General features: G+C 53.1%; 6 protein-coding genes across 6 annotated transcripts; 3 read left to right on the top strand and 3 right to left on the bottom strand.

The window, feature by feature from the left end:
* Nucleotides 1-1408: 1408 nt before the first annotated feature.
* J7T54_008575 (polysaccharide lyase family 3) lies at nt 1409-2235 on the bottom strand (the record flags this gene model as incomplete). The annotated part of the gene is made up of 3 exons (XM_051510331.1): nt 1409-1513; nt 1587-1978; nt 2037-2235. The coding sequence occupies 3 exons, from the start codon at nt 2233-2235 to the stop codon at nt 1409-1411; spliced, it is 696 nt and encodes a 231-aa protein (XP_051358781.1).
* Nucleotides 2236-4136: 1901 nt separating this feature from the next.
* J7T54_008574 (glycosyl transferase) lies at nt 4137-4686 on the top strand (the record flags this gene model as incomplete). Its single annotated transcript, XM_051510330.1, has 2 exons — nt 4137-4187; nt 4357-4686. The coding sequence occupies 2 exons, from the start codon at nt 4137-4139 to the stop codon at nt 4684-4686; spliced, it is 381 nt and encodes a 126-aa protein (XP_051358780.1).
* Nucleotides 4687-7999: 3313 nt separating this feature from the next.
* Nucleotides 8000-8734, top strand: J7T54_008573 (uncharacterized protein; the record flags this gene model as incomplete). Its single annotated transcript, XM_051510329.1, has 3 exons — nt 8000-8017; nt 8237-8638; nt 8687-8734. 3 exons carry the CDS (start codon nt 8000-8002, stop codon nt 8732-8734), a joined length of 468 nt encoding a protein of 155 aa, XP_051358779.1.
* A 51-nt stretch (nt 8735-8785) lies between these two features.
* J7T54_008572 (Protein phosphatase 2C-like protein) lies at nt 8786-9667 on the bottom strand (the record flags this gene model as incomplete). Its single annotated transcript, XM_051510328.1, has 1 exon — nt 8786-9667. One exon carries the CDS (start codon nt 9665-9667, stop codon nt 8786-8788), a length of 882 nt encoding a protein of 293 aa, XP_051358778.1.
* A 778-nt stretch (nt 9668-10445) lies between these two features.
* J7T54_008571 (uncharacterized protein) lies at nt 10446-11810 on the bottom strand (the record flags this gene model as incomplete). The annotated part of the gene is made up of 1 exon (XM_051510327.1): nt 10446-11810. One exon carries the CDS (start codon nt 11808-11810, stop codon nt 10446-10448), a length of 1365 nt encoding a protein of 454 aa, XP_051358777.1.
* A 214-nt stretch (nt 11811-12024) lies between these two features.
* J7T54_008570 (ATP-dependent rRNA helicase RRP3) lies at nt 12025-13461 on the top strand (the record flags this gene model as incomplete). Its single annotated transcript, XM_051510326.1, has 1 exon — nt 12025-13461. One exon carries the CDS (start codon nt 12025-12027, stop codon nt 13459-13461), a length of 1437 nt encoding a protein of 478 aa, XP_051358776.1.
* Nucleotides 13462-13588: the final 127 nt, after the last annotated feature.

The raw sequence follows: 13588 nt of genomic DNA, 5'->3' as shown, positions 1-13588 counted from the left end.
AACAATAGTTAAGGCAACAATAGTTAAGGCAACAATAGTTAAGGCAACAATAGTTAAGGCAACAATAGTTAAGGCAAGACCTCATGGCCAGGACTTAGGCAAAGGTCATCGACCGTCGCCGTAACACATTACTAGTCCACGGGTGTTTGTCGAAGTTTCCTGATGCACCTGATCTATACCTCACGAGTAGAAGAGTTATGTTCCATCCCGTGCATGGGATCCAGGTAAATAAATACCGATCCACTCTTGACATATGGCGAGTGCGCAACAAGACTAGTCCGCGCATTGCATATGACTCAAATCGTCGGCTGGCTAAAGAAAAGTTGGCTAACCGGGTTTCTCAGAATATGAGCGCTTAGCTAAAGGCAAATGTTCTTCCTACTATCTATATAGTGTGGGAATTCCGATTCCATGTCTCTGTCTATCATGTAGTCAGTGTGAGAATCTACATAGGGGCGATTACCACTGACCACTAGCTGCCAAATCTGGCCCACGTCCACATGCTTCGGTCTCCTGCATAGTAAAGTATTTTCTGACTCCCCTGATATTGCCAGTATGAATCATTGCTTAGATCAATGGAATTTCCCACTGTCCTTCCCGCTCCCTACTTGTCCTTTCGGAACTTCTTCCTCAGAGGAGCAGATGAGTCCCCCTCATGTTTTTCAAAGAACGCGGAGTGCGCTGCGAAGTAATGCGAAAAACCATGCGTCCACTGTTTCTTTTGTGTGGTTTGAAACGCTCCCCTGGGAGTCATTCTTGTGAGAATTAGATGGGTGACACAGGTCCTTGTGAACCTTGGCTGACGGACGCCAAATAAGCTGCAGACCGCCTGTTTAACAATTTCCACTGTAAAAATTTGCACTCTGCAAGAGTACAAGCTGAATTAACACAAGATGGTGTACAGACTGAAACCAAAGTCGGAGAATCAGATGGTTTGACGTCGTCAATCAAGCAATGTAGGTTGCCGCTCGTTGAGTGTTTGCCACAATTGATCAAATGAGCGAGGGGGATCAAGGTTCAGGACAATTCCACTGTTACTTCTTAACATACTAGTCTCAGGCTCTAGCGACTCACTCTCAGGCTCTCATCCTTCAGGTCGAGGGTAACTTTTCTCTGTCACGTCTCCATGTGCCGTGCGGGACTGGGAGCTGCGCGATGACATAAGGGCTAATAACCTATAAGGAGGATATGAAGGAGTAAAATGAAGTTATTCATTTTCTCTATATACCAGGTGAAAAAATACTAATGCTAAGAAAAGAAGAACACGGTGTGCGGGCCGAACATGTGGCCTGACCTGTTGTAAGTAAGGAAGGCAAAAATGCCTGACAAACAAACATGAACACCAACGTTCAGTTACGAAGTCAAACCCTGTCGATGATTTATGTAGCCCACAAGAAAACCGCCTTGCTCAGCAAAGTCCCGACTTGCTCGGCTCGCACGCGCCATTGGACTTGTCGCAGCCATTGTAGCCCTGGCACTGGGTCTTGGGGAAGCAGTTGTTCGAGTATGTAGCCTGTACGTCCCAACATGTCAGTCCAATCGGCTCAAAACAATCAAGATTCAAGCTTGAGCAATTTTCCACATACCCTGTCACCATAGTTGAGGTTGATACCCATCAGCTCACCGCCATTGACAGCAGTGGTTCCCTCCATGTGCACGGAGCGCCTGCAGTTGTTCGAGCAGTTGCCGCACGAGCGGTAGACCTTGCCGTAGTCGTTGGCGTAGAAGTTGATAATGTTGACGTGACCGCAGCCGTTGTGCTGGATGATCTTGTCCGCAGCCTTGAAGGCACCGCCGCCAATGATGTTGGCAGTGCCGCCACCCTTGATGCTGATGGCATCCTCGCAAACATCCTCGAACCAGACAAATTCGAGGTTGCACGAGCCCTTGCAGTAGACGCCCTCCTTCTGGTTTTTACCAATGATGACGTTCCGAAGGGTGGCGCCATCCTCGAGAACAAAGACAGTGTCCGCCTCGCCTAATCGTGTCAGTCTGGTGTGGGGCCATTGGTCACAGTACATTTCAGGTTCACCCACCTCCCTCGCTCTGGCCAGTGCAACTCTGGCCACGGTCATACTTTACCCAACCAGCATCAAACACTTCACCTCTCTGGAGGTAGCGGGGTGCGTTCAAGGTCCTGCTGTCGGTGGGCTGGGGGAGACCGCCGGTGTAGCCCAGGCAAGCCATGGCAGCCGGCACGGCGGAAAGTAGGGAGAGGATGCTGTTGGCCTTCATTCTGAATTGATTGATCGGGTGCGAGAATGTTGAGAAAACTTGAACAGAATTGTTGACTTGATCGAGAGATGCACTTTTTCGGCGCGGGGCTGCCCTCAACTTATATGCAGGAAGTCCTGGTACGTAGTCCCATAGAGCTGGAGTTAGTGTTTCATGCATGACCGCCAAGAATCCGGGGATGGCATCTACTCGCGACGTGGTTCGAAACTGCCGACGGTCAGTCTAACCCAATTGAGGGGGGAGCTCCCTCTTCCGGTCTTGGAACCCTCATTTGGGTCGGCGGAAAAAACGCCACCTAGTTTCGGATGCTTGGTCGTTATCCAATGTTCCATCGCGCGGCGATTACCCGTCGCGAGGCCAGGACACGATTGGCGCGCCACTAATATGTGATGGCCAGAGGTTGTGACGACAACTGCTTGGCTCTTGTTCTAGGCTCTCGGCATGGTGGGAGACAACCCGACCTTGAAACGTGGCACTCTTAATTTGATAGGGGCGCATGGCTTTCAGGTTTCCACAAATGACCACCATGCTGTGCTTTGCAGAGGATGGCAAGCGTCGAGCGATGTAACCATAGCAGTAGATGAAAACACCTTGTTCGCAGAGACGCAGAAGTCGCTTGGTGGATTAAATGTACAGAGCATGTGACGCAAGCTTGGTCTCTGTGCTGACGTGACATGGCCCTTGGTCAGATGCTTGCGCGATGCCCTCCTTTGGGTGTGGTAGTACCCCCATGGCTAGCAGAGATTGCTCGAACGAGAGAGGCAGCAGGGCCTGTCTACCGTGCGAGCTGCTCTGTACACCATCTTAACCCGCAGTACCCCTCGGGAGAGAAGCACCGAGCGGCAAGGAAAGCCGCGGATGGAGATGCCTCCGCGTGGGAAAGAACAATGGCACCCCGCCGGGATCAACATCATCATCATGACCTAGTGAGGCCAGCACCAGAGTACTATGCTTTCCCGACACGTATATAGCGATTTCACATGACTGTCTGGGTCTTGTCGAAGCAGAGCTTGTGTGACGGTTTGTCCGGCTGTGCTACGTACACAAACCCGATCCACTGCTTAATATCTACCCAATTCACCATTATAGGTTTCGGAGAGTGTTACTGTCAAGCATGTCACATCCGTTATCGAGCATACCCGGTGGAGTCAAGCATAACAGACGCTGCAGTGTACGGAGTAGAGGCTCCGAGTCCCTGCCCCGTAGCTGAATTTGGCTGCGTTCGTGGGCCACGAATACTTTATTGTCTTTGTCTGAATATTTCAGACGCCGCGAAAAGATGAAGCTGACCGAACAACGTCCTCATGCCCATAGGTTGGCGATGGCCTCAAATTTGAAAGCGAGCCGCCATGGCCGTTGGTCAAGGCGAAAGCTACGAGGCAGTGGTCAGTGGATATGGCTAAACAGGGGCTGCAGCTCACGAGTCACGCCACACTTGGCCCCACTGGATATGCTTAATGCTTAATTGACAATAAATTGACACTTAATTGACAATGAGAGATGTGGGCCGTGGCATGAATGTGATTGATAACATCTCCCTTGGTTTCAAATTGAAACTTTGAAACTCTCAGTCATGTTCGTCTGGCCCCTGAGACGGTGAGACCGACTCGAGATGCAGGTATTTGACGTACCAACACGTGACTTTGGTCGCATGTGCGGGGACCTAGTGTCAGACCGTCAGACCGTCAGATCGTAAAAAGGGGCCACAGCACGAGCTCCACGAGCTCCACTAGCTCCACGACAAACTTCACACGTCCACAACCGCCCCGCGCGTTTCTTGCGCGCTTAGGCCCGGCCCTCTTTTACGTCATGTGCGATTGTCACCGAGCTACAAGATAAGCAAACGTCGTTTGCGATTGATCGTGATGCGGTCCCCGAACGGCTGTGCGCCGTTTCTATCAATGTTTCAGAAACGTCTACTGCGCCTCCTCTTCCTCGTCGTTTCTACCGTTGTGACAGTTGCCTTGTGCGTTGTTTCTTTTATTCGACCACCATACGAAACTAGGGCCTATGTGTTTAAACAGGGACCAATCACATAGTAACAAGTTGCTGACCACCGTTGTGGAGAAACTCGTCAACACAGCGCCTTGCGAGGTGCTCATCATGGGTCGAGATGCGTAGGCACCTGGCGGATGGGTCCGCGACGATACGGAGAGGCTGTACGGCGAGCATGACGATGTCGAGTCCAACATAGCCGGCCTCAAACAGGGTGACCCGCTGCCCGAGCATGACGACATGGACGCACACGACCGCCCAGAATGGGCATTCGACTACTCATGTACGTATCTGCTGCACGCATTCTCTCTCTCGAAGCCGAGAGATGGCGTGAAGCACAACAGGATCACGCCAAAGTACGTCCTAGAGAAGAGAAGCAATTTTGGGAGGGCTGTGTACCCCATAGCCAAAGAATTGTACGACAAGGGTATAATAACGATAGATGAGACTTTGTAGACATACTTGATTTGGAAGCACCCTGGTATTTCGTGGTTTTCGTCGTTTGTCGGCAGCAGGACTACCGAAGTAGCGAAGGCGCGCGGAGTAGCTGTGTAGCCTGTAGGGAGTGAATGTCACTTTTGGCTTATTTAATAGGATACTTATGTACGAACCCGCGTTCTTCCACTGCCCACGCAGTCACTGATTTTAAATTTACTCTTCTCTTTCTTTGCGGCGTTCCGCACAATTTACCCCAACCACGCGACCTTTACAACGCCACAAGGCTTGCAAATCTTCTTCAACAGCAACACGGTTGCAAAAGATCTGATATCTTTTGAACAGAAACATTCAACCTCCCATTTCGAGAACTTTCTCTTCCGGCACAACGTGCAACGGGTTGCCAGTGTCAACAATCACACGCAGGATCGCAGATCAATATTACCTTTGCCTCACCATCTACCACCACAACAGCCCACAGTCACAGCCTCAATAACAGCCAAAAAAAAATTTTTTAATAAGAAATTAGGCGACTTGTGTACACTGGTGAGGAAGCGAACCTTTGCAAACAAGCATGCCGAAGCAGAGGGACTCGGGGAAACGGCGGTGGACGAAACGAAATTCGTCTATTGGATGGTCGGCCATTTCAGCAGACAAGTCTAGACACTCAAGATTGGAATGCCAGATGCTCGTCGCGAACATAGAAGTTCGGCTTAGTCGAACCAAGAGCCGGGAGTCCTTCGACCTCGTGACACATATCAACCTTGATTGCTGCATGATCACCATCGATACTTCCGCGACGAGCCGCATTCAGAGAACAGTGGATTTCTCTTTCGGCCTTTTTGATAAAAAAGGCTCTACTCCACAGAGCACAGCTCGCCAAAATGAAACCCAGTTCAGGACTCTGGAACCTCAGTTTACACTAGGATGGAGTCCCAATATGAGGCTGGAACCCCGGTGAAGAGGCAAAATCAGAAGGCAGTGGGAGCGGAGAAGTTGATAGGTTCCCTTCCGACCTGATGAGGCATCATGAATCACGAGAGTCGGCAGCGTTCAATACCGGAAGGAAATCGACACAAACGAACGACCGTCAACGCGGCGACTCCTCCCACCAGACATCTCCACCTAGCACGGCTCTAAAGGGAAATGGCTTGCAAATGCCGACGTCTCAATTGCATCAAACGCCTGCTCCTCAGTCAGCCCTAGCGGGAATTCCCACAAAGACATCCACAAGGTCTCTAGCAAAGTTCGGCACGAAATCTTCCGTCAAAACCCCGACCAAGACTCAGAGGGATGTTGCCATCCCTCGCGTCCTCGAGTCTTGTGACGAAAGAACCACCTGGAGGGTCGCTATTTGACCAGGGAGGTGCACCTCATCAGTGGATGAGGAACCGCACGAGTCTGATACGGAAGATCAACGACGTGGAGCTTCCCGATCTTACCGCCGGAATCCGCACATGCCCAGGGTTTAATAAACCTAGCTCCTTATTCTGGTCCACTATCAATGGGAACGAGCAAGGGGAGCTGGACATCGTCAAGTCCGCCACCGCACTTGTCATAGTTATTGGCAGGTTGGTGTACGATAGGAACAAGCGTGAGAAACTGCGAAGTCAGATGGAAAATCCGGGCAAAGACCTTGCATTCTCTCAACAGGCAATGGAAGAACCTGTGAAGTGGGAGGAGGCCCTGCAGGCACGTATTCGAAGATTGGAAAAACACAGCACAAAGGTCGAGAAGGACAAAGACTCTCGGCGAAAGATGCTTTAGCAGTACAGAAAGCAATATGGCGACGTGGTTCATAATATGCCATCCGCATCGTCTGGAAGGATACCCTCCGCCATGGGGAATTTCGCAGCAGATGAAACCTCCAATGCCGAGGCACACACGGAAGACTCAGACCCCGACGATATGGCCGGCATAGAGCTCATTATTTATCACACGAGTGAAGATGAGGATCCATCTGCCACTCAGCCGGGGATTTCCTCAATCGACAAAGAGAAGCCCGCGAAATCAAGAGCGACCACCCACTCTACATCTCAGGCTGGCATGAAACGCGCTCCCCGACCTGCTGGCGGAGTGGAAGGCAGGCTCTCTTTTCATCCACTGAAAGCACCGAAAGGACACGTAGATCCCGTCACTAGGAAAGTGACAGGGATCTACACCACTATTTAAGATGACGAGAAAAAAATGCAATGCCTTGGGCAAGAGGGGAAACTACGCTTCGCATGGAGAGAAGATACTTTGAGGAGAATAATGGATTGACTTCGGAGAAGGATACTACCGTACTTCAAGTACGTGGGCCCGGGGTGGTCGATTTGTTCGTGAGTAACGCATTTACTAGACATAATTGAGCTTTCCACTACTAAACCGGGACGTGTTAAGCAGGGGCTTTCGAGATAATGAGATACTAATCCCTTCCTCCACGGGATTCAGAATAGGATTCGTTGATTTAAATAGACTCATGGCTCACGGCGTGAGTTCACTTCGACATACTATAATCCATGTGTAAGTTTGGACCCAATACACAGGTAAAATTGAGTCAACGCACTATATGCCGACATTATGACTCGTGAAAAATCTAGTTCACGATCTTAGGAAGCTCGAATTTCTCGGCTTGATATATAGGGCAAATTTAAGTCAATGCACTATATGCTGATAACGTGACCCATAAGTTATCTGGTTCTCGGTGTGATGTTTCGGCATCGTATCCAAAAAAGTCTTGGGAACTGTGTCCACAACCAATCTTCTGTGCTGATTCTTGTCCGAATGGTAGTTGAGCGTCCAGCTCGTCTAGGATAGCCCGGGGCATCACTGTGTCTGCGACTCTGCGTCAAACCCTCAAGCCGGTGCACAAGTAGCAGCAGATGTCAACATGTTAGTGAAAAGTGGCTTCCCGATAAATACTCGCCTCCTAGCGGAGAATAGCGTCTGACGCCAACTTGATTGTCGGTCTAGTGTTTTGGGACGGATTTTGTTGAAAAGTTTGAACCATGCCTTTTCCTTATTCCTCTGACCCAATAATCATCTAGGATATGAGTAATTACGTACTTCAGCTTGACATGATGTGACTGCTGCGCATGTCCAACTCCCGCATTGACCCAAACGTACATCCCGGGCCAAGGCGGAAGCACAGCGCGCGCGGCACGCTGCGAAGCAAACAAGTAATACCATGCAAAGGGGCGAATAATTGTCCAGCCCCTCAGCTGAACATCAGCCACACGTGCCATGGCGAGCCGATCAGCTCCAAGGGTTCAGTGACGCGCGCGGATCCGATGTTGCATCGCCAAGGGATCTACATGAACCATGCCGGCAACCCGTTATCCACCTCCCCGAAATGGCTTACATTGCGGCAGTGAGCTGAGCAGGTGCCGAGTCTGAGACGCTTGCCTCTTTGTCTCCAAGATACAAGCGAGAATGAACAGTATATAAGGATGGTCTCTTCCAAAACTTGTTAGGATCGTTTGCTCACCACAGCCTATCTTCAAAAGACAAAATGAAGGCACGCGGCCCCCCCCTTGGCCAGAGATAGCCCCCTCAGCAAACACCCGACACCAGAGCTAACCACCTTCAGGTCCTCGCCGTTCTCGCCGCCACTCTAGGTCTCGCCTCTGCGCAGGCCAAGCTCACCCACTCCCAAGCCGTCTCGCAGCTGTCCGCCTCGGGCATCACCGTCTCCTCCTCGGGTGGCTGCTCGGATCGTAACACACCCACCTGCACGTCTCTGGAGCAGGTCAACGCCGTCACCATTGCCGGCGCAAAGACCCTCAAGGGCGCCTGCGGCTGCACCGTCCGCGTCACGGGGGGCACCGAGGTGGGCCATGCCAGCGGCACGTACTCGCATTACAACGGGTACAAGCTAGACTTTTCAAAGACATCGGGTCTGAACTCATATGTCACCAACACCTTTACGAGGATTGCCGACAGAGGAGATGGCTATCCTCAGTGGCAGGCGGCCTCGGGTAACCTCTACTGTGTAAGTGTCGATGAAGATCGCGTTGTGACAAAAGCTGACGATGAGTAGGACGAGGGCAACCACTGGGATGTGACCTTTTTCACAGATGGGAATTAGCTAGACAAGAAAATAATCGACGCCGAATCTAGCAAACAAATTTGCGTGCGACTACTTCGTCTCGTAAGGATCCTTTGTGAAGATGACTTGCACCGTTACATCGTCCCTCACGTAGCGACTCCTGGGCGCCTGCTGGCTGATCACGCCCTTGAACAGATCCCGTCTATTCCCGCCAAATGCATTCTTGATAAGACAGACAGCTGCATTGTCCATGTCCTCAATAGAGAAGTTTTCCTTTGTCGCCTCCCACGTCCCGTAACCCTCCTTGTCGACGGTGAGACGAACGTTCTTCTCCTCGGCGACGACCGGCGTCTTGCCACTGCGTTTAACTGCAAGCCACTGGGAGACACACTCGACTGCGTCTTCGTTCGACATGTGATCCCACAGCCCATCGGATGCCAGGACGACAAAGTCGCCAGTCTGGACCTTTTGCACAGTCACCTCGGGCTCGGCGGTCATGTAAGGTGGTGTCTTGTAATTCGGGCGAGGGCCCACGTCGAAGAAGTCTGCCTTAAGACGGTGTAAAAAATCAAGAGTGTACTTCCAACGGTGATCGCCAAACGCGCGCGTAATGGCCATGCCAAAGAGCCGACCACTGCGAGGGTTGATCATGTCCTTTTCCTCGCCGGGATGAGCCTCATTCAGCCGCTTCACTTCGTCCTCGTTGAAGCCAGTCTGGTCTTTGCTGAGTGCGACGGCCTCGTGCGTCCCGTCTTGAGACCATTTGCCCAACACGGCTCTCGAATCCCCCGTAACGGCGGTGTAGAGCAGGCCTGAGCGCACGTCGTACGCCGTGACGAGGGCACATGACCCTGAGAGGACCGGCTCCAGTGCCTGCAGAGCAGCAGAAGCGCCAGCAGGAGACTGCTCGACCACTTCCTTGGCTCTCTGCATAATGTGGGCGTCGACATTGCGAAATGTCTCTTTGATCATTTTCTGCTTTTCGAGTGTCGAGCTATCTTTGGGCAAAGCTTCCCACGCGGAGGACACTGCGGAGATTAGACGACCTGCAAGGTACCGAGAGGTTGCCCAACCAGCGTGGCCATCATACACTCCGGCATACACGATGCTTCCGCCGTCATTGTCCGCCGCCTGGCTCGTGTCCCAGTGGTCCTCTACGGGACAATTGCTTGCCACGCGAGCCACGTCGATGCAGCCTTGTACCGACCCGTTCCCAGAAAACAAGAGGTTATGCGCGTCTTGCCGAATTGCCTCATTCGCTGCGTCGAGATCCATGTATTGTGTTTCTGCCACCGGGTGGACTGTGTCGGTGACTCGCATCCCAAGCCGTCCAGAGCTCCGGCGTTCATCAAGAAGCCGGGGAACCGTCCTCTGGATGGAGGTCATTTGCCATGGGTATGGATATTGTTCATCCCAGACAAAGTAGCAGCACGCGACAACGCTGCTCATTGTCAAGGCCACCTTCCATGGGAAACGCGCACCTGGCGGACTGCTTGGGGATGCGCTCGAGAAGATGCGTCTAGCAGTCCGCTCTCGCACGAGCAAGCGTGTGATCGGGGCTACCGACGTTCGTTGCGAGGCAATGCGCAGCACCATGATGGTCGGTGGTGGTTTGGATGGTGAGGGAGACTAAGATCGGTCGTTACACATGCAATTTCGATCTCCTGAGTAGCCGCAACGTCACATGATCCCGCAAACAAGACGAACAAGGACGCACCAAGACAAGCATCATTCATTAGGCGGCTGCACCTCATCTACCTTTACCAATCTCTTCTTCCTCGTCCTCCCACTCGCCACCCTGTTCCATCTTCTCATTGACCTGGTATTCTGCATCACCACCCAAACCCTCACTGTCGAAATCATCCACGTCCATGTCGCTGTAGTCCAACTCCTCTTCATCGTCATCGTCACCCTCCTCGTTGTGCTTCCCGCTCGCCTTCCTCTCTGCCTTTTTGCGCTCGACATTCTCCTTTTGCTCGCGTTTCCGCGTCTCCTTCTCCTGTCTGCGCTTCTCCCACCGCTTCTCCAGCTCCTTGATCTCGTCCTTGCTCTTGTGGACGTACTCGTGCCACATGATCTTGCCAGAGCACAGGCCCTCCTCGACCTTGGTAAGACGGAGTCGCATCCGGGGTCCGAGCTCAACCATCTTGACGGCCCGACGCTCCACATTCTCCTCTTGTTCCTCGTCCTCGGCGTTGCGGGCAGCCGCCTGCCTGGCCCGTGCTGACAGCACCTTGCGGGGCGCAGAGTCGAGCACTTCGATCTCGGCGTCCGTGTCCATCTCACTCCCGCTTGTCGCATCCGTCATGTACCCGGCGTCGCCCTCGCCCGTCATGTAGTCAGCAATGTCCTCCAGCTTGCCCAGGTTCGGCATCTTGCCCTTGCGACTTGATTTCGTAGACATGAATTGCTCAGCCGCATTGATACGGCGGAGCTGTTTCGAAACACCGGTCGAGCGTGTCGTGATGGCGTAGTGGCGGAAGTTGAGGATAAAGGTGCCGTCGTCGTCCTTGGACTCTTCGCGGTTGAGGAGAAGCACGCGCCGTATCGACTTGAGCGGCGTCTGTTGTGGGTTGATGGGCGGGAAGAGCGATTGAAAAACGGTCGTCGCGAGAGATTCGAGATGTTTCGGGACCTTGGTCTTCGAGTCGGAGTCGGGGCGGATGAAGTTGTTCATGACCAGAAGGGGAGGCGTGAGGAACTCCTTGCCTCCGCCGCGCGGGTGCTTCTGCGCACGTTGGACGTCTTTGCAGAGGGAGTATTTCTCGACGCGAAAGTGCATCGTCGGTCCTCGGGGCGCCAAGGCCATGCGCAAGTTGGTGTTGCCCGAGTCTGATCGTGAAAAGAGCATCATGTGGGTGACGCCCAGTGGCCCGCACATGACGGCGTAGTCTTTCAGCTTGTTCGCCCTCCTCTCCTTCAAGCGACTTGCCGTGCCGGGCTCCATGACCTTGCGCACGTCCGTTGCCAATTGGCTGATGCTCGATCCGACCTCGCCGGCGCCAATGCGAATGACCATGGATTTGGGGTCGCGGGCCGAAGCATGGCCGGGGGCATCGACTTCAAGGTTGTTCGCACCGACGTGCGTTCTCTTCTTTGTGCGTTTGCGTGCCATTGTGATGGGTTGTATTGGAGGATGGTGGTGATGATGAACAGTCCTGACCTTGGCTACAGAAAAAAAATCGAGGTGAGGTAGCTGATAAGGACTGGATTTGGCGATAAGCGACCCCACCAAAATTTTCTGGCTGATCAGCTTGAGTCTGGGACTTCAAGGCTCAAGCCCAACCTTCTTCGAACGACACTATCTTCCTTCTCTAAACAAACTCATTATGAGCGACCTCAAACGAAGGAAAATCGCCCATGGCGCTCGCGTAGGCGGCGGCCGCGTCGGCAAGCAGCCAGTCGAAGATGACGTCTCTTCCTCTGCTTCCTCCGACGCCGAATCCGAGACAGTCGATGCGCCGTCGAACGAAGAAGCCACAGAAGAGCTGCCAAAGACATTCAAGGAACTCGGCATCGTCGACGCCCTCTGCGAAGCCTGCGAGGCCCTCAACTACAAGCACCCGACGCCAATCCAGGCAAAATCAATCCCAATTGCCCTCCAGGACCGTGACATTATCGGTCTCGCCGAGACAGGTAGCGGAAAGACGGCTGCGTTCGCCTTGCCCATCCTGCAAGCACTCCTCGATAAGCCACAACCTCTGTTCGGACTGGTGCTCGCCCCTACCCGAGAGCTTGCTACACAAATCGGCCAGTCCTTCGAAGCACTGGGCTCTCTCATCTCGCTGCGATGCGCCGTCATTGTTGGCGGTCTGGACATGGTGCCCCAATCGATCGCGCTGAGCAAGAAGCCCCATGTCATTGTTGCCACGCCCGGACGTCTCGTCGACCATCTCGAGAAGACAAAGGGCTTCTCGCTGCGGACACTCAAGTACCTTGTCATGGACGAGGCTGATCGTCTGCTGGACATGGACTTTGGTCCCAGCATCGACAAGATCCTCAAGTTTGTCCCTCGCGAACGACGCACATTTCTCTTCTCGGCGACAATGAGCTCCAAGGTCGAGTCGCTGCAGCGTGCCTCCCTCCGCGATCCGGCTCGTGTGAGCATCAGCTCAAACAAGTACCAGACTGTGTCGACGCTGCTGCAGCACTACGTCTTCATCCCGCACATGCGAAAGGATACGTATCTGGTCTATCTGATGAACGAGTTTGCCGGAAAGTCAGCCATCGTCTTCACAAGGACCGTGTGGGAGACACAGCGCATCGCCATCCTCCTGCGAACGCTTGGCTTCGGCGCGATTCCCCTGCACGGTCAGCTCTCTCAGTCTGCTCGTCTCGGCGCCCTCAACAAATTTCGGGCCGGCACACGTTCCATCCTTGTCGCCACGGACGTTGCGGCACGTGGTCTCGACATTCCATCCGTAGACGTGGTCATGAACTTGGATCTGCCCCAGGATTCAAAGACCTATGTCCACCGCGTCGGTCGTACAGCCCGTGCAGGAAAGTCTGGTGTTGCCGTCAGCATCGTGACGCAGTATGATTTGGAGATCTATCAGCGCATCGAGGCCGCTCTGGGCCAGAAGCTGTCCGAGTACCCAAGTGTCAAGGAGGAGGTCATGGCGTTCCAGCCGCGTGTGGAGGAGGCGCAGAGGCACGCGAGGACGGAGATGAGGGAGATTTCGGAGAGGGCTGTGAAGAAGAAGGGTGGCACGATGCGCGCTCAGAGGAGAGGGAGGAGGGACAATATGGATGCCGAGGAGGGTTGACCCAGGATTTGATAGTTAATAACTGGCTCCTTAATATTAAGACACTGCCACGCTAAGCACACAAGAAATATTTAGCAACTGTCCATATATCCTCGTGTCGTGCTTGTACACAAGGTCAATACTCGCC

This window comes from Emericellopsis cladophorae (genome assembly GCF_022114955.1).
Source record: "Emericellopsis cladophorae strain MUM 19.33 chromosome Unknown NODE_91_length_55592_cov_114_994524, whole genome shotgun sequence".
NCBI classification, from domain to species: Eukaryota; Fungi; Ascomycota; class Sordariomycetes; order Hypocreales; family Bionectriaceae; genus Emericellopsis; species Emericellopsis cladophorae.
This window is presented reverse-complemented; position numbering and strand designations above follow the sequence as displayed.